The 21,737-nt window shown below is 39.5% G+C and overlaps 4 protein-coding genes across 5 annotated transcripts; 3 read left to right on the top strand and 1 right to left on the bottom strand.

The window, feature by feature from the left end:
- Positions 1-1,035: 1,035 nt before the first annotated feature.
- Positions 1,036-2,538, top strand: LOC102721026 (50S ribosomal protein L18). Of its 2 annotated transcripts, none has more exons than XM_006643948.2 (2): positions 1,036-1,206; positions 1,990-2,538. In XM_006643948.2, exon 2 carries the CDS (start codon positions 2,005-2,007, stop codon positions 2,347-2,349), a length of 345 nt encoding a protein of 114 aa, XP_006644011.1. In that variant the 5' UTR covers positions 1,036-1,206; positions 1,990-2,004; the 3' UTR covers positions 2,350-2,538. The 2 variants fall into 2 exon arrangements, with proteins under 2 accessions (XP_006644011.1, XP_015695774.1); XM_015840288.1 differs by lacking the exon at positions 1,036-1,206 and adding an exon at positions 1,724-1,811.
- Positions 2,539-4,922: 2,384 nt separating this feature from the next.
- LOC121054444 (protein SENESCENCE-ASSOCIATED GENE 21, mitochondrial-like) lies at positions 4,923-5,467 on the top strand. Its single transcript, XM_040524128.1, has one exon. The coding sequence runs from the start codon at positions 5,060-5,062 to the stop codon at positions 5,375-5,377; it is 318 nt and encodes a 105-aa protein (XP_040380062.1). The 5' UTR covers positions 4,923-5,059; the 3' UTR covers positions 5,378-5,467.
- A 3,071-nt stretch (positions 5,468-8,538) lies between these two features.
- On the bottom strand, positions 8,539-12,564 carry LOC102720745 (dynein light chain 1, cytoplasmic). Its single transcript, XM_006643947.3, has 3 exons — positions 12,235-12,564; positions 12,010-12,115; positions 8,539-9,023 (listed from the first exon to the last, which is right to left on the bottom strand). Exons 1-3 carry the CDS (start codon positions 12,445-12,447, stop codon positions 8,941-8,943), a joined length of 402 nt encoding a protein of 133 aa, XP_006644010.3. The 5' UTR covers positions 12,448-12,564; the 3' UTR covers positions 8,539-8,940.
- An 8,132-nt stretch (positions 12,565-20,696) lies between these two features.
- LOC102716084 lies at positions 20,697-21,737 on the top strand. The gene has a single exon (XM_006645660.2). The coding sequence runs from the start codon at positions 20,697-20,699 to the stop codon at positions 21,735-21,737; it is 1,041 nt and encodes a 346-aa protein (XP_006645723.2).

Genomic DNA, 21,737 nt, shown 5'->3' with positions numbered 1-21,737 from the left:
TGTTCATGTGCAGTCCCCTATTTTTCAATAACACCGGTAACTACTAGTGTAATCATACAAACACCCATGCCATCCAATGTCCTTTATCCTAAGTAACACGTAGGGGGTAATTATTTGAAAAAAGTAAAACGGTATATTTACAAACAAAAGTAATTTATAAAAAATATATACGTGTTCTTAGCGATCTAAAAGTCAGGTTTGAAAAATAAATTATGATAAAAAACTTTAAAAACAACTCTAAATTTAAGATTGATAATTTAAATTTTGGTTTATAAATATAAGCAGAAGCAAAAAGATTATGGCGATAGTATAATCATACTTTGACTTGCTAAAATTAATTTTCAATCCTATAGCTCGTGCAGAACATTTAAGCAACTATGTACACCAGCTTTTCCATATACACCAACTAAGAGCAAGTATAATAGCAGGCTATAAGAGAGAAGGGAGAAGAGAGAGGAGAAGCTGGCTATAAGCTTATAGCCAGCTCAGGCACAAGAATTAAGACAGCATGTGAGATAGACATGTAAGTTCTGCATTAAAAATAAAGAGCTAACCATTATATGAGTGGGCTATAAGAAGAGTAAAAAAGTCTTATAGCCAGCTTGTTGGCTATATTATTAGCCATGTTCTAATAAATAGCATGATCGAAAAATCCTAGAAAAATATGTGCATGTATTTCCAATAATGTTGCGCGCATTTGCTAAGGCGACATTTTACCGAAGCCGCTCCTACTTGCGTGGCATATCCTCAATTTCTCTGTGACAGACCGAGATACGTAGGAAAAAGCCCATTACATGTTCACCGGAACGGCCCACTATATTTGGCCCATTAATCCTTCAGCCCTAGCCCGAACTTTTTATTTTTTATTTTATTTTTAAAAATATATACGAAACTATAATTTTATTAAAATTTATTGTAATTATAACATCATTGCTTTTTAGTTGAGCGCGAGGTTAGAATTTCAAATTTTTTAATAGAAATATAAGTCCGTAAATATTTTTAAAAATAAAATAAAAAATTCACCTAGCCCTAGCCTAGTCGATCTCCCGTTCCCCTCGCCCCCCACTCCCCCGTCGTCTCTCTCGCGAGTTTGCCCACCGCCGCCGCCGCCGAGCAGCGCCGATCTCCTTTCCATCCCTCGAGCAGGGGGGCGCCGGCGTCCTGCCTCTGCTGCCGCTGCCGCCGCCGCCGCCTCCATCCTTGCCGGTGAGCATCCGTACACAGCACTGCTCACCCTCTCTCCACCCACGCCTTTCCTCCCCCTCCGCCTTAACTGTAGCTCTTCTTCTAGATCTGGAAGCTCCTCTCTTTGCCTTGACCTTTAGAGATAATAGAAGCAGTTTCTTCACCACAAAGTTTGGTGCTCGCGAAATGGGTTCTAAACCCTGAATCTACATGCTCAAACCTGTTTATTTATTGCGTCGATGCAGGCTTAAACTCATAGTTCGTAGCCTTCGTACTATCCTGGATAATAACGCCATGGTGGAGTAGATGCAGTTTGCTGATCTTTTGTTAGCATAAGTTGCCGATGCAATATATCCACTCAAATGAATATGCAATGCGTTGCTGATTAGAAATTTATAATACTTACTCGTGTGATGATTCAGGATTGCATACCTATTTATCCTCGATTAGCAATGCCTAAAAAAAAGCACTCCTGTTCCTTTTCACTTTACTGGTCTGAATTTCAGCTTACAATTCAAATTGCTTTTGAAAATCACAGTAATGTTGCAGTGCTTCTGTTCTCTTGCTTTGAGCACCTGTATGCGTATCTCCTATGCATCCTCGACTAGCTCGCTACGAGACATGGCGTGAGTGAAAATTGTTTCTTTTTACTGTATTGTTTCTGTCCTGGTTTCGAGTATCACATTACGATTCAAATTGATTTGCAAAAATCGTGGTAACGCTATATTCTCTTCTGTTCTCTTCTTGTTGTTTTCGAGAACTTGTATAATATTGTCCTCTTTCTCACTTGTTATCTTGCTGCAGGGATTTCCAGCAACTATGGTGATTCCTCCACCAGAAAGGGCAGCTAGGATCACGCGGTTTCTGAAGCCATATCTGCTGAGGATGCATTTCTCAAACAAGTATGTATCTGCCCAGGTCATTCACACCCCAACAGCGACGGTTGCATGTTCTGCGAGCTCACAGGAGAAGCTGCTGAGGCCGAACATGGAGTCGACTCGCGACGTCGCCGCCGCTGCCAAGATCGGGAAGCTGCTCGGCGAGCGGCTGCTGCAGAAGGGCATACCTGCAGTGTCCATCCACATGAAGAGAGAGCAGAAGTACCACGGGAAAGTGAAGGCTGTTATAGACCAGGTAAGAGAAGCTGGAGTCAAGCTGTTGTAAGTCTTCTTGAAAAAACATAGATCTTGATTAGAGTTTCCGCGGTCCTGTTCTGAATCTCAGGCCAATTTGGAAAGAAAAAAATGTCAGGCAGGGAATTTTCATTTCAGTAATCATGGCATCGATAAACTTGTTCCTGTTGAATAAAGTGGGTTTTGTGCTGTAGAATGCCACTCCAATGGGACAAAGAAATGCTGTTTCACCCCCAACATGTCTGATTTATGTACGAAATTATCAGTAACTTGGTTTTTGTACGCTCCCTTGAAACGGTTTCTCAATTTCCCTTATAGCCCTATATTTTCGCTTTTTCTTACGCTTATAAGTTAAATTTTAAATTTTCAACCTTATATTTAAAGTAAATTTTAGGGGTTTTTTGTCATAATTTATTTTCTAGCATTGACGTCGTTAAAAACATGTATATAAAAGTTTTATTGATAAATTATTTTTTATTTACAAATGTCGTTGAAAAAGCTAGACAATCACCGCTTTAACTGTTTAAATTGTACAGGAATTATCGATTGACTGGACCACATGAAAATACATATAAATTTGAGAAGAGATGGAGAGTTGAACTTATGTTTAATTTCCTTCAAAACTGTGTGGATTGTACCGTGTCATACAATTTTTGTAAGATTTCATATGATACAATCCTTTGTCTCAAAGGGACGTATGAAAAAGTTCCTCTTAAAATTAAAATCCAACAAAAATGGTATGGTCTTTCCTCAAATAAGGGGGCCTAAACACGCAAGCGAAATTGGTAGCAGCAGTCAGTTCTCATGCAACCCCATCTTTTTAACTTTTACTGGTACGAATTATCTAAATTTATATTTTTAACCCTAAATTTATTGTATATTTTGAGTTTTTTTATAGTAGTTTATATTCCAGACTTAGCTTTATATCGTTAAGAATATGTATATAAAATTTGTATTAATAAATTATTTTTCGTTTGTAATTTAGTATTTTTCCCTTAATCACCCAAACAATCACCCCCATCCTGTTCGAATATTACTATTTGAGAAATATCGAGGTGAGCCTTTGTGCTTGAACGTTGGCTGGAATGCACACGATTTTTGCCGGGTTGTGCATGATTGTAATGATCCCAGTGATGTTGGCGTCAACAGAGGAACGCATATATTATTCTACCTAATGTTCTTATTGTCTTTTGGATGGCAACCAAAAGATACCCGCCGCGGCGCCTTTCTTTTCTTTTCTTTTCGTCGTTCGCTTTTCTCTCTACTATTTTTTGGTGTGTGTGTTGTTTGGTGGTGCCGTTCGGCGCGGCAAGGGGGCCGGATGCGCCCTGTCCAGATGCATCGGCGCCGGCCCGGTTTGTCCGATCGAAGTGATGAATTTCTGGGTAACAGTTTTGTAAACGGAAAATAATTTATAAATAAATTTATATATACATATTTTTAGTAATTTAAAAAGCTAATGCAGATAAAACTACAGTAAAAACACTAAATTAACTTTAAATTTAAGGTTAAAATTTTGAATTTAAGTGTCCTCTTATATGGATGTATTTAGAGTGGCCAAATTGTATACATAGTATTTGTTATGTTATCGTAATGGAGCCGCTTCGGCCATTATACGCAAACGGCGAGCCAATGGATTATTTTTGTTTTTCATTGCGCATGTCACTCCTTACCTAAAATAGACACACTAAACACCTCATACCTACCCAAAACGAACAAGAGCAATCCAACTTCAATTCCCCTCTCACAATCCAAACACGGCTCCTCTCCGAGGGAAATATAAAAACAAAACCCCCAAACACGACTCATCTTATCCTTCTTAAAAAAATGGTAAAAGAAAAGAAGATCGCAAACCTATCGTTCTATTAAAAAATGCAAATTGAAAAAAAAAAGAGACAGGCATACTTACCATCAGTTCGAGTCACCGTGTTTTAAGTGGGGTTTTGATTAGACAATTAGTCTGACGTAAAATAAGAAACATAATTAATATCGATTAATTAAGTATTAATTATTAAAATTTAAAAATAAATTTATCCTTTTTAGAAACAACTATACATGAAGCTTTAATATAAAATATATTATTTAGCAGTTGAAAAACATACTCACTCTACATCACCGACCAGATAAGCCTAAAAATCGAGACATTTAACTATTTATCACTGCAACGAGTTTAATAATTTATCACTCACTATTTTTCTTATTATACTTTATATTTATTACAATGAGATGGATTAATTTTTGAGAATGATCTCCTAGTGACAGATCTTTAAAGGGTATTGCTATACATATACTCCTATTTTACGACTTATATACGGTTAGAAGTATGCAACATAAATCAATTAAAATAGTGACTGCCAATATACACTGCATCCGTTAATCAAAATTAAGTGTATATAAATTGTATAACGGGATGTTAATTCTGATCTTTAAATAATATCTCGCCGACGCGAGCCGACAAGCGGAACCCGCGGCGACGTTTCGCCCGCGCCATCACGTGCCGCCCGCCGAATTCCTTCGCCGCGTGGCTCCGTGATTTTTTTTCTCATAAAAGTAAAAAAGAAAGAAAAAAAAAGCGCGTCTCGCCTCTTTAAATGCGCGGCCATCGCCGCCCCTCTTCCTCCCCTCACACACACAAGAAGAGCTCACACGGATCGTCGGAGCTAGCCGGCGGAGAGGAGGAGCAGAGCGCCACCAGCCGTCCAACCGTGGTGGTGGTGCGTTCCGGAGAGGTTCGATCCGGAATGGCTCTCGCTCTCTCCGCAGGCTCCGCTGCGCGCGCGGTCGCGGCGAGGGTGGTGGTGGCCAGGGGCTACGCGGCGTCGGCGGCGTCCGGGGCGATGATGAGGCGCGCCGCGGCGGCGGCGGCGGCGGAGGGTACGGGCGCCGGGATGCAGGGGAAGGAAGGGCCGGCCGCCGCGGCGGCGGCGATGGCGCGGGGGGAGGTGTCGTGGGTGCCCGACCCGGTGACGGGCCACTACCGCCCCTCCAATTGGGCCGGCGGCGTCGACGCCGCCGACCTCCGCGCCGCCCACCTCGCCCGCAGCTACGCCCGCGCGTGAGCGCGAGCGGCGCTTCAGTCGCCGTCTCCGGCCGGCGACGCCCATCTATACCCTGGCGCCCCCCCGCCTCTCGATCGCTCGGACGCCGGCTGCTTCCTCCTTGCACCTGAACACGACGCATCATCTCCGTGCGCCGCCGGCGATCTCAATATACCATCTCGTCCTCCCCGCGTGTGAGCTGGATGCTCTCTGCTCCATGGAGTTCTTGCACACCTCATGTCACAGCGAGCAGAGACCTCACTTAACTACTTATATTTTCTTTTTCTTTTCTTTCTTTCACCACGCCTAGTGTTGTGACTTGTGACGGTTTGGTCGTAACGGAAGAACAAGTGCTACTAATAAAGCAGTTTGATTTTCCCTTCGATTTCAACCGCTTTCACGTCGAATTTCTGCCAAATCCGTTTGAATTACTGTGCGTCAAACGATGCATCTGAATCCGGACATGCGATGGATTTGAATTTTCTCTAAAACCGTCGCATCGAATTTAACATAGCAATAAAAAATTAATTATACAGATATTAGATCTTTGTAAGCATAATTAGTTCATGGTTAATTATAAGTACTACACTAATCATGATTAGTCATAATTCAGGTGCAAAAGATGATCATTGCAACCGATGGATAGTGTCATTGCAAGCTTCGAAGTCGCAATCATCTTCAGGCCTTCTTTAGTTTCTAAAAATGTTCACCTATCAGCATCACATCTAAATAGAATATTAAATATAGATAAAACAAAAAATTATTAAACACAGATGAAACAGAAAAATTAATTATATAATTTGCTCAATATTAAATATAGATAAAACAAAAAATTATTAAACATAGATGAAACAGAAAAATTAATTATATAATTTTGTGAGCAATCGTGAGACGAATCTTTTAAACCTAATTAATCACGGTAACCAATTATACTAATGATGATTTAATTAGATTTAAAAAAATTCGTCTTATAGTATCCAACTGAGCCGTGACATTCGTTTTATTATTTGTGTCCAGATACTTCAACCAACATCCTACATCCATTCGAACATCTCATGCAACACTTAAAAATTTTTATTTCCGCACCTAAACACAACTCAAATACGACATGTGGGATATTTGGAGCGGCGAACTTCAACTCGTTCTTGTTCAGCCCAGCTGGGGTCAGTCTACTCTCGCCGTCGTCACAAATCAGTGCGGTCCGTGTGTAGTAGTACGGTGTGGGCCTCGAGTCATGCCACGCTGATCGCTCGCACTCTCTTTGTGGCCCATTGATCTGGACACGTGGACGGTGGAGAGGTGGAGCACGTGGGGGCCATCACGGCTCACGAGATAAGGTGGGCAAGTTTGGTCGAGCTGTCGCCATACATGAACTGGATGGAGGACGTATCGTCTTTTCGGCTATAAAGCCAAAAATTTAGAACTTTTACTTTTAAAATTAGAGTTAATATAGGATATGCTGGTAGGTATTTTTATTTTTTTATATTAAGTACGAACGTGTATACCTATATAATTTATTTTTATTTATAAATATCATATTTGGTTTTTTCAAATAAAACCCAACAATGCCTCCCTAGTAATCACGGTGTTTGAATAAAATATTATTCAGTTGTTTAACTATTTAATAGTATACATAGTAAAATCTACTGACTTCAAGTTAAAAATATGTTTTAGAAATATGATTTGTTAAACTTTATATTTTTTTAAAAAGTATTCTTTAGCCGTCTCTGATATGTACGCGCGAAAATAGATCTTTTAAAAGGAAGTTCATGTTTACCTCCGCAAAACTTCATAATATTTAGTTCATATTTATACTATTAGATAACTTTAAAAAAATAAGAAAAAACTTTGTTAAACAAGGAACACACGGACAAAGCTTTGCGTTTTCTGTGCGGCACAGGGGTTTAGATGGGACTAAATTTTTTAGCCCTATATCACATTAAATGTCTAGACACTAATTTGAAGTATTAAACATATACTAATTAAAAAACTAATTTCATAAATGAGAGCTAATCCGTGAGACGAATTTTTTGAGCCTAATTAATCCATAATTAGCAAATAGTTACTGTAGCATCACATACACTAATCAAATCAAATCATTTGAATTAGTTAGGCTCATTAGATTCGTCTCGTGAATTAGTTCAAAATTATGGATGAGTTTTATTTATAGACTATGTTTACAATTTATATAAAACATCCGATGTTTTAGCCCCGAGAAACGAACACCCGTAATCACCGGCGGCGGCGGCGACGAGGACGGCCATCTTGTTGGGCAGGCCACGACGGCGACAGGGGCAAGCAAACTGGCCGGCCGTAGGGGTAGGGGTAGGGGTAGGGGGTAGCACGTAGGGCCGTGGGGCTCAATTCCCTAGAGGATAGGTACTACTATGGTCTGCACGATATCACCGTCGAAAAGGATCCAAGGTCTAGGGCCTCTAGTGACGGGTCCGGATATTCTGCTATAATACAGAGTCACTGTTTAGGTGAGTTGTAAATAAAATTTTATCAACAGTGACGCAAGTACTGTGACAACAGTGTTTTACTGTATAATTACTGTAGTATAGCAATAGTCCATCTATTTCTAATCCAACGGTATTAAAAAATAGTACAAATTTATCGTACTGTTCACCCCTAGATGCTACTGCAGGGCATCCCAGCTCTCTAGTGACAGGTTGTCATTTGCGCACATGATTACACACATGAGTTTCTGATATCAATAATTTACTCAGGTTGTTATTCACCCACCAAGCTGAGTTTCTGGTATCCATAATTACACACATGATCAAGTTTAACTAAACATTTAGTAATGACATGGATTTATTATAGGAATCCATCAATAATAATTTAAACTCACAATGTTTTTATGTTTGACACCATTAAAATTTACCATATGTTTAATAATTCATCTTATCAAAAAATATGTAAATATAAAAATATAAGTTATGCTTAAAATATATTTAATAATAAAATAAAGCATAACAAAATAAATAATAATTACATATTTTTAATAGTTATTTAATAAAATGAGTGGTAAAAAATTGGTTTAAAAAATCAAATGCGTCAAACATAAACAACCGTAGAGTATGTTTTTTTACGGGGATTACTCTGTCAAATTTCCCATGATGGTCATGTAGAATTTCACATGATGCAATATATTTTTTCCTTTTTGGAACCTAACCGTAGAGACAAATCATATGTATGCAATATATAGGATATCATTCATGGAAACCACTGAAATTTCTGCGACCCTGTGGCCAGAGAATGAAAACCTGTATACCAGACACTCAGACAGTCATAATATAAGCAGATCATCACAAGTTTTACCTTGTCGATGACAACCTTTTGTCTGAGTTTTCTGGCAATCAGATTACAATAGGGCAATGTCAGGACACCACCTAGATGTATCAGACGTAAAATAGACACACAATCTAATCTCACATTGCTGGAACACGGAAAAGATCCGCGGCTAATAACATCGGCATGCTGCAGGCTCTCAGAATCCCAGGCTTCCAGCTTTGGTTGCAGACAACGCAGAGGAAAGGGGCATAAAGGATAGAGAGCACAGGGGATGCCAGCTGCGCCAATCACCCAGATTTGAATAGCAAGACGGCTTTAGAATCGATATAAAAATACACAAAGTAGTTCGTCTCGTGCGTCACGTAGGACCCTGCACTAGGCAAAAAAGGGATATGTGAAATTGTAGGGCATAACATTCAATATGCATTGAATGGGAAAAAAAAAGGGCATAAATTTATCACTATAGTTGTGAGGTAGTCAAGTAGATTATGTAACCAGCGAAATGGAACTGTTTCAGCCTTTCAGATCAAGGATATTTTGACCTTTTGGGATGCATACAAGAGCATCTTAGAGAAATAGAGTACCCATTTATATTTGGCGATCATTTCAGTAATCAACAGACCAAAAATAACAACATTAAATACCTGAGCACACCACTAATGACTAACCTACTGGTGACAGCTCATAGTATGCTGAGAGCCTGAGATAATAGCGATAGGAGGCAAATGGAGAATTAACCTCAGTTTAAGTTAATTGTTCTACAATTTCAGCAGTTAGGTTTTTCCAATCAAGCTGAGAAAGCACAACTCCCATTGTCATATCTCCCCTAAACCAACCAAAGGAGTAGGTTGAATATTGCATCCAATTCAATCATAGTGCTTTTCATCTTGATTTTTCATTACCAAGCAAGCACAGAGGTGGTCAATGAATTTCAGCAGATCATACAAGCTTTGGAGGCTAACCCTTTGGATCATGAGCCAGAGAAACTAAGTCACCGCTTTTTTTTTCCCTTTTTCCTTAGATTATGCAATACAAATGAAACTGATCCATAACAGAGAACCTACAGTAAGGCTGGGCTAGTTACACGGGTACTGTGTCACACAAGCCTTGAGAAGTTGAGACCCATCTAAATAGTTGGCAGAGACTAAAGCTATCCGTGGTTAAAAAATGGTATGTATGTAATATAATAGCAAACAAGGTAGCAGATAAGTGTCAACCAAGGACAAAAGATAAAATACTATGAACAATTCCACCCATGGTGTCTATGGATGGCTGGATGCTAACTCTCTTCCATATAACAAATCCAATTTACAGAGGAAAAAGTTTAACTTCCTACTAGACTCTGAGAAGCAATGGAAGGTAGCATTTCTCTCATGTTAGTGGAGGCAATTAGAAACACCTGAAAACTACCACAGCTTGTGAAATTAAACCGGTGTGGCATCTTCAAATACAAGATCATTTAATCAGCATCAGTTTGAGATTAGACAACTATTATCATGTTCATGCCAATAAGGGCATCATGTGTACATTGGTACATATGAGATTAGAACTAAAACAAATATAAATGGAAATGTTAGATTAACCGAAGCAATTGCAAGATTAAAGTCCAACATTTTCATGACACCTAGCCCTTTTCAGGGTGTGAGGAAAGCCAACATTTTCATGACACCTAGCCCTTTTCAGGGTGTGAGGAAAGCCAACAAAGGTCAACATTCAGTGGTATAGTCTCATAGTTACCTACTTACCTTCTTGGTCCATATATCTTTTCATTAGAAAAAGGAAAGTCAAATTACTCTTACAGTTTAGAATAACAGGGGACAAAAAAGAGGGAAAACATAATACTCCCATGTCAAAATAAAGGGTGTATTTTGTTTCGTTAGGACAAGGGCTCGACCAAAGATTACTTTATTAGGATATAATTTTTATGACACAAAATTGATATATAATATCTGTATTCGAAAGTACTCCACTTTCTTATGATTGTAGTTTTGTGTTACATAACTGATATATTAATAGAGTAATCTTTGGTCAAACCATTGTCCTAATGAAACAAAATACGTCCTATATTTTGAAACAGGGGGAGTACAAGAAAAGGAACTAGTTTGCACAAGAGACATGGTTAAGATATAGTAACAACACTATTATACCGTGCCAGTGCAACTATTATAGATTTGCAATACCTATTCACAGGTTTGTATCAGACTATCAGCGTATCACAGAACTGTTCTGTTTATTTCCTTTCATAGTATAGCAAATTTGATTTGCATGATGTTATGATACAGGACAGTCCAAGGATTCATTGAACACTTGAACAATCTTGAAAATTTCTGGTTGCCATAATTGTTTGGCATTATTTAACATATTGAATAAACCCAAGCTAGAACTGAAAGAAGTACTGCAAGGGTCAAATGTGCAACTACAGGGGAAAAAAGAAGAATACTAATGCTTAGAGGGATGAACTACGAAGCAGAACTGAAATGCTATGGAATTTGTTTTAAGGACCCACTCAAGTGTAATAAAGAAATTACAATAAATGTGTGGAAGGGTGATAGAGTATGGCTGAGACTGAATGTACTTCTTGGATATGGTATTGAACCTTGTTCACCTATCCTAAATTCAAGTTCACAATGTGGCCAAGCTAGTTGCATCAGAGATCTCTAAACATTTTCTATAATGGGATATGCAGTGTAAACCTTTCAGATGATATGTTATTATGTGACATAATATGGCACTTGACTTTTCTGATGACATGGCATGCCGAGTCGGTTTGTGCACATAACATGGCATACTATCTTTGAATTGTGGATCTAAGCCTAATGACTACAGAATAGCGAAGCACATGTTATTGATTAACAACTTAATAAACAAAGGAACCAGGTGCAATTTACTCCAGCTTAGTTTTATATACAGAAAAAGTAGAACATGAATTCGAAAACTGTGAGCTGAAAAAACACAATAAGTTGACTACCATGCGCTAATCTGTTGACAAACGGACCGAGTCAAGCTTAGAGCAATACTTAATTACTTATATTGTTAAATAAATAAAATAGAAATCGAATTTGAACCCTTTAATCCAGGAATCACACAACTGTAGCATGTCCTAAGTGCTAACTCCGCTTGCCTTTACCCAAAAAAAAACAAGGGGAGAGATTTCACAAGGTCTGTTCCTTTGTCATTATCGACCAAACTCATATCGAATTCTATTGTACGCTACCCTGTAGGTCGTAGCACGCATGGAATTGCGCGGCAGGTACCCAATCAACACAAGAGGACTAGGCACGAGCCACCACACGACATGACATGATGCCGGAGCAGAGCTATTTCCAGCAGCAAGAAGGGGAGGCGAGAGCATTTACCGAAGTTGCGACCGACGATGCAGTGCCAGGTAGGGCCGTGGTTCTTGTCGAACTCCTTCTTGATGTACTCCGCGATGTCCTTCTCCATGGTGTGCTTCTCGAACGCCTAGCCAAAAGCAAACAAAAATCATTTTCCCCAACCGAAACAATCATCCACCACCAGCGAGCAGCGCGGGGAACCAAATCGGCAGCAGGGGGTGGGGGTGGGGGGGATCGAGTACTGACGACGCGGGCGATGTCGAAGGCCTCCTGGCGCATCTCCTCCTTCATGTCGGCGCTCTTGAGCTGGATCTTGTGGCCCGCCGTGGCGGCGGCGGCGGCGCCCGGCGGAGGGGAGCCCGCGGCGGCCGGCTTGCGGTCGAGGACGTCGGAGGAGGCCCTCAGCGCCGCCAGCGACGCCGCGCCGCCCCCGGCAACGCGCCTGGCCTCGTCGGACATTGCTGGGAATCTCTCGGTTGGCTGCTGTGGTGGTGGGAGTGGAGAAATTCTTGTGCCCTCCTCTCTCTCTCTCTCCTCTCTTTTTCAAAGGGTGGTGTGGAGACCGTGGGCGACTGGGCGTGCCCGTTCCATGGGATTCGAGAGAAGAGGGAGACCTACTCAAATGCCGGGCCGGGCCGGGTAGGGCCGGGCTTGAACCTTTGGTGAGACAAAAGTGATAAGCCCGAGTGCGGCCCAACCTTGGTTTTTCTTACGTACTGCCTAAATATCTAAGGGTGGGAATATTCAGTCATACTAATTTGGTCTCGCTCTTCGCTCTACCAGTAAATTTTGGTTATTAGGAACTTAAGATTGATCGGTCCTAAGAAAGACATGAAGACCAAGTAATTCGGTCTCGGTCTTTTTAGTTGGATGGAAAAGGTGCGGCTATTGCCTGTTAGTCGTTATCAAGAAGGGAGGAGGTGGTGTGGCCAACGACCGCTAGATAGATCTGGAGGTGCAATTCCTATCATCAATTGGATGAAGGAGGCGTGGTCACCAGCTAGAGCGAAGGAGGCACGATCTGGAGGAGGCTAGAGCAAAGGGGGTGATGCGTCATCATGGGTGGCAGTTACGCAGGGCAGATGGCGGCGATCGAGAAAACATGTCAATGTAGTTGTCTAAAGGTGTAGATGGCAATACAATGCTTGGTAGATGGGGATGAGTTGATAACGGAGTCTAGTGTTACTACTTTACTCTACCATTTTGTTTATAGGTAATGGACCTATTTGGCTTATTATGTCAACTCTGGATTGTTCGGCCTTCTTGGTTAGCCGAGCCAACTAACCAAATTAACTAAAATAAATTCGATGTTTCAACTCTTGAGAATAAATTTCTCAGTCTCAGTCTTTTTTTCCCACCCTATAGATATTTCGCTAAGATCATACGAATGCAACTATAGTAGAAATATAGTGTAACTACATTGAAACTAACATGTAATTATGATGCAACTAAACTAACTAAGTTGTCCTGTAAGTTTTATATGAATACATAAAACACTCGTAGCTTAGTGGAAAAGGTTTCTGAAGGCAATGGTCACACGATTGAATCCTTGTAGAGACGTGATGCTGTCAAACCCCCTCCCCCCACTAGCACAAATCACGGCACACACATCATACAACCAAAACAAAGTTCAATTTTAGGGCAAATCACATGACATATCTTTAGCGAAATCATTTTTTGAACATTTTTAGATTTTGGGGCGCAAAATACAAGTACTCATTTTAAATAAGTGATTTGTGAAGGAATGTTGTGGAATTCAAATTCTATAGGCAAAATGTATATTTAGCCTTCTGAAACAATGGATTGGAGTTTTCAAAGCCTATGCAATTACTAAGGAATAGCTTAATGCATATAGCTAGATTTTAAGGAAAAGAGCTTCACCCTCTTTAAAAATATCCTTAGAGTCTAGAAATTTTTTTATTTTTTAAACATTTTTAAGAAATAATTTTATTACTAAACCTCTGGGAAAAATATTTTCAAATCTGAATCATTTGGCCACGCCACCAACAATGACGTGACAAGACAACGCTGCCACGCAACCTTTTCGGCGTCGCGTGGCGTGACAGTCTTGCCACGCCACTGTCAGTGGCGTGACAAGACAATGCTGCCACGCCACCGATAATGGCGTGGCAAGCCATTTGGCTATGCCAATATCGGTGGCGTGGCTAAAAGGTTCATGTGGTGAGAATATTTTCCCTGAAGGTTTAGTAATTAAATTATTTCTTAAAAAGGTTTTAAAAATAAAAAAAATCTAGAGTCTATCCCTCTTAACTGATTTCTGTGTTTTTTCCTTAAGGTTTATTCAAGTGTCTATGTATATTTTTCTATATTTTAAAATCATCTATTTTACCTTTGCATTTTTGTCAAATTAGGCTTTTTTTTTGTAATTTCTCTATTTTCTGAAGCCTACATTTTAAAGTAGCCTTAAGAGCAAACCAAGTCAACAAATCATCTATCCTACTATCCAACCCGAAAATAGATGATATAAGGAAAAAAAAGGTTTCAGTAGGTCATCTATCTCATCATAAAAAAATAGAGCATCATCTGATATTGAAAGTGAAACTCCAAATATAGATGTCTCTCTCCTCCCTCTATATCTAAGACCCTATCACAAGAGAAGAGAGCAATAACAACATCAAAGGAGATGATTATAATATGTTAATAAAATATATATGAATGATGTAATATAAATATTCTATTGGAGTGGTAACTGATATGAATATATAATTTATTTTGTATAGTCATCCAAATGACGATATGGATAATGGAATTTGAATGAGCTGTTGGGAATGCTCTAAGTTCGGGCCTAAATTTTAAAGCTGGGCCTGAACGCAGGTCTATACTACTACCAAAGACGGGGTCATCTTTTTTATTTTATAAGAAAAAAAGCCAAACAGTATATTTAAAAAAATTAGCGAATAAAACTTTTATATATGTGTTCTTGACAATCTAAAATCCAAGACTAAAAAGTAAACTATGATGAAAAAACTCTAAAATCAACTACAAATTTAAGATTAAAAATTTAAATTTTGGCCCCTAAACAGGCAATTAGATTGATTAGAAAAAACAGTAAACAACAATGCATAGAGTATAATTTATTTTGAAAGACATCAAGAACCAATTCATTTCATGGTTTAATTTTTTTAAAAAGTAATAAGATGATTCCTGGTTTTTCTTTAAAAAATAAAATCTTTTTAGGTGGCCAGAATTTTGCTTCATTATGTTTTCTTGGTGTCTGTCAACACCAGTTTTAGGGAAATTTAACGTTTTGCCACTTTACGAGTGATCAAAACAGATGCATCACTCATTGTCTATGTGGATCCACATGAGTCTATAACAAGTGAGCCTAGTGACAAATCTTTCATAAACATTCGCAAGAGTGACAAAAAAATTAAATTCCCCCTAGTTTTAGATCATATACAAGGGCTACAATGACGTAATGCCCTTTCAGAACAAACAAAGTTACTGATACACTACGTCTTGAGACCTTTTCTGCTCAATACTTTCAACTGAACTGCAAATCTATCTGATCAAAATCTCAATACATCCAACTCAGAGCTTTCAACTTGATATTGAAAAATTTGTGTCGACTGAAATATCAAAAACTTTTAGCCTCATCTTTTCGCTTATGTTTATACTTATAAGCCAAAATTTAAATTTTCATCGTATTTTATTTTTTAATCTTTGCTTTTAGATCACTAAGAATATGTATATAAAAATTACTCATAATTTTTTTAATATGTCATTTCGTTTTTCTTAAACAAAACGATGAACACCTTTATGCTCAGAGCTTCGCTGGCTCACGTGCCACACACATGTTTCTAATCTTATTTTTTTATAAAGGATATATCTATAATTCTTTTAAAGAATATAATGGTGATGCCACTGCTTCTGCCATTCACCCCACCAAGTCTACATAGTTGTATAGAATATTAAGTAGAAATAATAGCACATATATAATTACTTTAATCCGTAGCAAAGTATGGGTAGCCTTTGTCTTAGGGGCACGTAACCATAATACAAGTAAAATGCAAGTAGTTGTTGGGGCGCGCAAATTATCCTCCTCACTCAAACTCCGAAAATCATAGTTGAAAGAATAAAGTCTTAACCTAGTTTACCACTCTAATCGGTTAAACAATTCTATGGTTACAAACTCTAGCAGTGCGATTCAATTCACTGATAAGCTTGTGCAAGTAACTCCCACCCCCTATCTTTTCGCTTATATTTATGTTTATAAATCAAAATTTGAAATTTTAACTTTAAATATGGAGTTAATTTTAAGAATTTTTCACAAAGTTTAATTTTTATCCTTTACTTTTAGATCGTTAAGAATATGTATATAAAAGTTTTATTTATAAATTATTTTTTATTTACAAATATGCGGTTTGACTTTTTTTTTAAAAAAACCAAACGATCACCCCTAATTACTCATGTAATGTCGGGCGTGTTTAGTTCAGTGTCAAGCTTTGTTCAACTTATGGCAACCAATTTTATCCGACTAAGACTAGTGTTTGATTTATGTCCCAATTAAGTTAGGTCACACTTTTTTAGCCGGCAGACCACCTATCATAGATCGATTCCGTTTTTTTACCATAAACTGGTCACTTTGCCAACAAATTGTTGTCCACACAAGCGTGTGGTATGTCACACTTTACCAAAAAACAAAAAAAAAAAACCTTGTGGCAAATTGAGGTGGAAACCATCCAAACCTTACCAGCAACAGTGAAAATTTGAATTTAGAACTCAACTTTAAAGTTGCTTTTGAGTTTCATCGTAGTTTATTTTTCAGCATTTACTTTTAGAAACGATGGAGCCCAAGATGCGCTAGCTTCGACATGCATCCACGCCAGCTAGGCACACAAATTAATCGACTAATATAGCATATGGTCGTAGGTCATCTTCGATGAGCTCAACGAACTTCGAAGGAACAAGACGATCTATGACTTCCATCATGTTCCAGTGTTCTTCACATGCATGAATATGAATATAAAGGCTGCGTTGGCAAGTGACAATACACCAAAACGTTTTCATTGTTTTCCGTACACACATTTCCCGAACGGTTTATCTTGGGGTATTTTTTTTCAAAATTAAATTTTTTTAAAAAATTAAATTAATATATTTTTTAAGTTTGTAAAAGGTAATACTCAATTAATCATATACTAATGGTTTTTTCTAGTTTTACGTGCTTTGATTTGACTAATGGCCAATGCTAACTTGGATCGCGGCCAAACACATCAGCTTAGGGTAATCACAGCGAGGGGGCATGTATTAATGAAAGGAAACACCACGTACACTTTGCCTGATGTGCACCTGCATGTTTATATAGCCGGCCGGGAAGCGCCCCACGGGCGTGGATGAACAAACTATCAACAATAATTAATTACTCAAGTTGTTACATGGTTGTTTAGCTAGATAGGAACCAGATGGATGATAACTCTATGTAGCCTAACAGCCCTAGCTAGGGTTCCAAGCCAGGACGTACGTACACTAGCTGCATGTACCACGGGCATGCATATATGACGGGTGGTATGAGCATGAAACGTTCGTGGTGGAGGAGAGAGCTGAGATATGATGACGGACGGGGCTGAGAGTACGTTCTCCGTCCCAAAATAAATCAATTTTTCATTTTTTATCTTTAATTTTTGACTCTTCGTTTTATTTAATTTTTTTTATGATTGATATTTTTGTTTTTATTAGATGATAAATTATAAGTAGTATTTTATGTGTGATTAATTTTTTTTTAATTTTTTAAATAAGACAGATGGTCAAACATTTGACACGGAAACCGAAGAATTTGTTTTTTTTAACAGAGCGTGTAGCCTTCTAGCCTCCGTAGGCCAGAAACGACCTTGGGGCAGGCAAAGCAGGGATCCGCGCTGGGCTTCAGGGAAAGTCACACCTCCGCCGCTTCGTCGACCCGACCATGCCCCGGCCGGCCAGGCCCCACCGTCGTACGTCGTCGTCGTGCTCCCATTCATTCACGCCACCATATATATATATGACCGGATAATGTATGGAGAAGGCTAGAGCAGCGGCAACAACGTATAGAAAAAAAGAGAGCGACGGCAGCCGAAGAGCATGGGGCTTGATTTACCTCCCCGAGTTTAGGCCTTGTTTAGTTCTTAAATTTTTTTTCCAAAAATATCACATTGAATTTTTAGACACCTAAATAAAGCATTAAATATAAATAAATCAAAAAATTAATTGCACAGTTACAGAAAAAATCTCGAGATGAATCTTTTAAGCCTAATTAGTCCATGATTAGCCATAAGTGCTACAGTAACCAACACGTGCTAATGACAGATTAATTAGACTCAAAAGATTCGTCTCACGGTTTCTAGGCTAGCCGTGAAATTCGTTTTTTCATTCGTATCCGAAAATCTCTTCCGACATCCAATCAAACATTTGACGTGGCATTTCTTCCAAAAAAATTTTCTCGATCTAAACAATCTTTTTAGATCGTCGTCGAGGTTGGGAGCTAACTAGCTAGCTGAGCTGGGGCCTTGAAAGCTAGTGCTCGCGCGCGGACGGTGTTGAATGATTTGATTTGTTATTCACGACGGGCTCATCTTAGGGGTCTCTAGATCGAGAAAACTTTTAGGAGAAGTGTCACATTAAATGTTTGACCGAATGTTGGAAAGGGTTTTTGGACACGAATAAAAAAACGAATTTCACGGCTAGCCTAGAAACCGTAAGACGAATCTTTTGAGCCTAATTAATCTAGCATATATTGGTTACTGTAGCACTTATAGCTAATCATGGACTAATTAGGCTCAAAAGATTCGTCTCAAGATATCTTATATAACTGCGTAATTAGTTTTTTGGTTCATCTATGCTTAATACTTTATTTAGGTGTCCAAAAATTCGATATGATGTTTTTAGAAAAAAAATTTTGGAAACTAAACAAGGCCTTACTCTCTATAAAAAAACAAATTCTCCGGTTTCCGTGTCCAACATTTGACCATTCGCCTTATTTGAAAAAATTTTAGAAAATTAGAAAAAAATTAGTCACACGTAAAGTACTATTCATGATTTATCATCTAATAAAAAAATCAATCGCAAAAAAAAATTAAATAAGACGAAGAGTTAAAAATTAAAGATAAAGAGTAAAAAAATAATTTATTTTAGGACGAAGGAAGCATTTAACACATAGGTACGTGCTATAAAACAACGTGAAATGTATGACAAATTAATAATATTGTATATTGGTACGTACGTACGGTCTACACTATTATATACAGTATTCACTTAGGGCTGTTTAGTTCTAAAAATTTTCTAAAAACATCACATCGAATCTTTGAACACCTAAATAGAGTATTAAACGTAGATAAAACGAAAAACTAATTGCACAGTTATGTGAGAAATCGTGAGACGAATCTTTTGAGCCTAATTAATACGTTATTAGCCATAATTGCTATAGTGACCAACATACGCTAATGACGGATTAATTAGGCTCAAAAGATTCGTCTCACGGTTTTTAGGCGGAATCTGAAATTTGTTTTATAATTAGACTATGTTTAATATTTCAAATGTGTGTTTAAAGTTTTAACGTGATGTTTTTGTAAAATTTTTTTACAATCTACGTTAGGTAATACTACTATATCCGGAGTAAAACTGAATAGTCAAATCACATGCCGGTCAGTATACGTCTTGACACAACGCATTTCGTCCCTACGACTCTACGCTTGCAAAGAAAACGGCCTCAGAAGAAACTTCGAGCTAGAGAGACCGAAAACGATGCTCATTTTTCTTTTTTTTCTTCTGGCTGACTCGTCATTGATACATTTGGCGGAAAAAGAGACTTACTTAAGAACCTTTAAAAACGTTCAAACACATTAATTAATTAATTTACGAGTTGTAATATAAATAAAAGAATCATTCTACCGTCAATAGTTGTAAGAAGGTAAATAGAGGGGGACAATTTAGTTAGAAGAGATAAATGAAGGCTGCTATACTACTTCAAAAATTCTTACAAAACTCTTATGAACAAATGAACAATCTCTAAACCATTTGATTTAACTGAATGGAAGTCATATCGATCTAGATTTACTCGTATCACACATCAGCGTTATAAGAGTTGCGTAAGAAAATTTTGGCACGTGAATACTTTACCAAGACAAAGGATGGATTATTTCTGAACTTCGTGAGCATGCTTGTCAAAGTGCTAAAGATTCTTTTTTACAAAAAAAATTATATTTGAAATTGATCTTCTCATATTTTTAAAGTAAAATTTTAATTTAATAGAAGTTGATTCTATTGTTTATACCGTAAGATACTTGCAGCTATAAAAAGTCAGATGGTTTTCATATTTTATCTTGGTCTTCCCTAAGAACCCAACCAACGTGATTGGATTATTTCATTCGCGCTCTAAATAGAAAAAAAAAGTTTTAGAAAATATACCACTTGAACTGTGAGAACAGTCACAAATCTTTTGCGAACTATACGACAAACACAAACGTTTGACACCGCTTTGACACCACTGACCTTTTTATACACATTTGACCGTTCGTCTTATAAAAAAATTACATAATTATTAATTATTTTTTATATCATTTCATGTATTATTAAATATATTTTTATGTATATATATATAGTTTTACTTATTTAATATTTTTTTAAATAAGACGATCGTCAAACATATTAAAATATTAACGGAGTCGAACGTTTAATTAAGAGAGACACGGATGTTCTGCTCTCGGCGGCTGCAAATGGAGGTTCTGCTCTCGGCGGTGGCCACCGACCTCGTCGGCCGGCTGCTCTCCTTCCTCATCAGCGAGCGCCAGGAGCCCGCCGCGGCCGATGGCGCCAGGCTGCAGCGAGCGCTGCAGCGAGCGCGCGTCGTCCTGGACGAGGCTGAGGGGCGGCAGGTCACCAGCCTGACCATGCTGCTGCAGCTCAGGAATCTGAGGTGGGAGATGTGCCGGGCAGCGCACGCGCTCGACGCGCTGAGGATACGGGCCGCCGCGGCGGGCCGTCGTCACCGTTTCCTCCGCCAGTCGCTCCTCCTGCTCAGCTCGTCTGATTCCTTGGGTGGCGGCGGCGGCGATGGCACGGTCATGGCGAGTCTCGAGGCCGCGCTGAGCGACGCGAAGGAGCTCGTCGTGCTCCTGGGCGGCTGCCCTCGCCTGACCCGGCAGCCGTATAGCGCCTACCTGTTCATGGAGCGGTGCATGTTTGGCCGGCAGATGGAGATGGAGCAGATCATCGACTTCCTGCTACGTCCAGCTTGCTCGTTGGCCGGTGATCCAAATCCGGGCGTCCTCCCCGTCGTCGGCGGTCGGGAGGTCGGGAAGCGAACGTTGGTCGAACACGTCTGCATCCATGAGCGGGTGAGGCAATACTTCGCCAAGATCCTCCGTCTCAGCAGCGACGATCTGATGGCGGCCGGCGACCACGATGACGAGCACCGGAGCCTCGGCATCGATCCTAGCGCAAGGTCGCTAGTCGTGGTCGACCTCGTTGGCGATGTCGAAGAGGAGCCATGGAGGCGGCTCTGTTCGTCCGTTCGCCGGGAGAGCGGGGACAGCAAGGTGGTCATCATCTGCAGGAAGGCGGAGCACGCGACGCGCCTGGGCACGGCGCCGCGGCCGGTCACACTGGCCAGGTTGCGGCGGCCCGAGCTCTGGTACTTCTTCCGCGCCCTCGCGTTCGGCGGCGCCGACCCGGAGGATCGCCCGGAGATGGTCGCCATAGCCGCCGAGATCTTCGCGGGGATCTGTGACGTCACGCGTCCCCGTTCACCGCCGTGA

This window comes from Oryza brachyantha, chromosome 1 (genome assembly GCF_000231095.2).
Source record: "Oryza brachyantha chromosome 1, ObraRS2, whole genome shotgun sequence".
Taxonomy (NCBI): Eukaryota; Viridiplantae; Streptophyta; class Magnoliopsida; order Poales; family Poaceae; genus Oryza; species Oryza brachyantha.
Note: the sequence above shows the minus strand (reverse complement) of the source record. Positions and strands in the feature narration are given on the sequence as shown.

Excerpts from the sequence above, each read along its gene's own strand:
- LOC102721026 (XM_006643948.2), top strand. The coding sequence starts at position 2,005 with ATGGTGATTCCTCCACCAGAAAGGGCAGCTAGGATCACGCGGTTTCTG.
- LOC121054444 (XM_040524128.1), top strand. The coding sequence starts at position 5,060 with ATGGCTCTCGCTCTCTCCGCAGGCTCCGCTGCGCGCGCGGTCGCGGCG.
- LOC102720745 (XM_006643947.3), bottom strand. The coding sequence starts at position 12,447 with ATGTCCGACGAGGCCAGGCGCGTTGCCGGGGGCGGCGCGGCGTCGCTG. Across the intron at positions 12,116-12,234 it reads CCTTCGACATCGCCCGCGTC|GCGTTCGAGAAGCACACCAT; the intron begins GTCAGTACTCGA and ends GCTTTTGGCTAG. Across the intron at positions 9,024-12,009 it reads CATCGTCGGTCGCAACTTCG|GGTCCTACGTGACGCACGAG; the intron begins GTAAATGCTCTC and ends TGCCTAGTGCAG.
- LOC102716084 (XM_006645660.2), top strand. The coding sequence starts at position 20,697 with ATGGAGGTTCTGCTCTCGGCGGTGGCCACCGACCTCGTCGGCCGGCTG.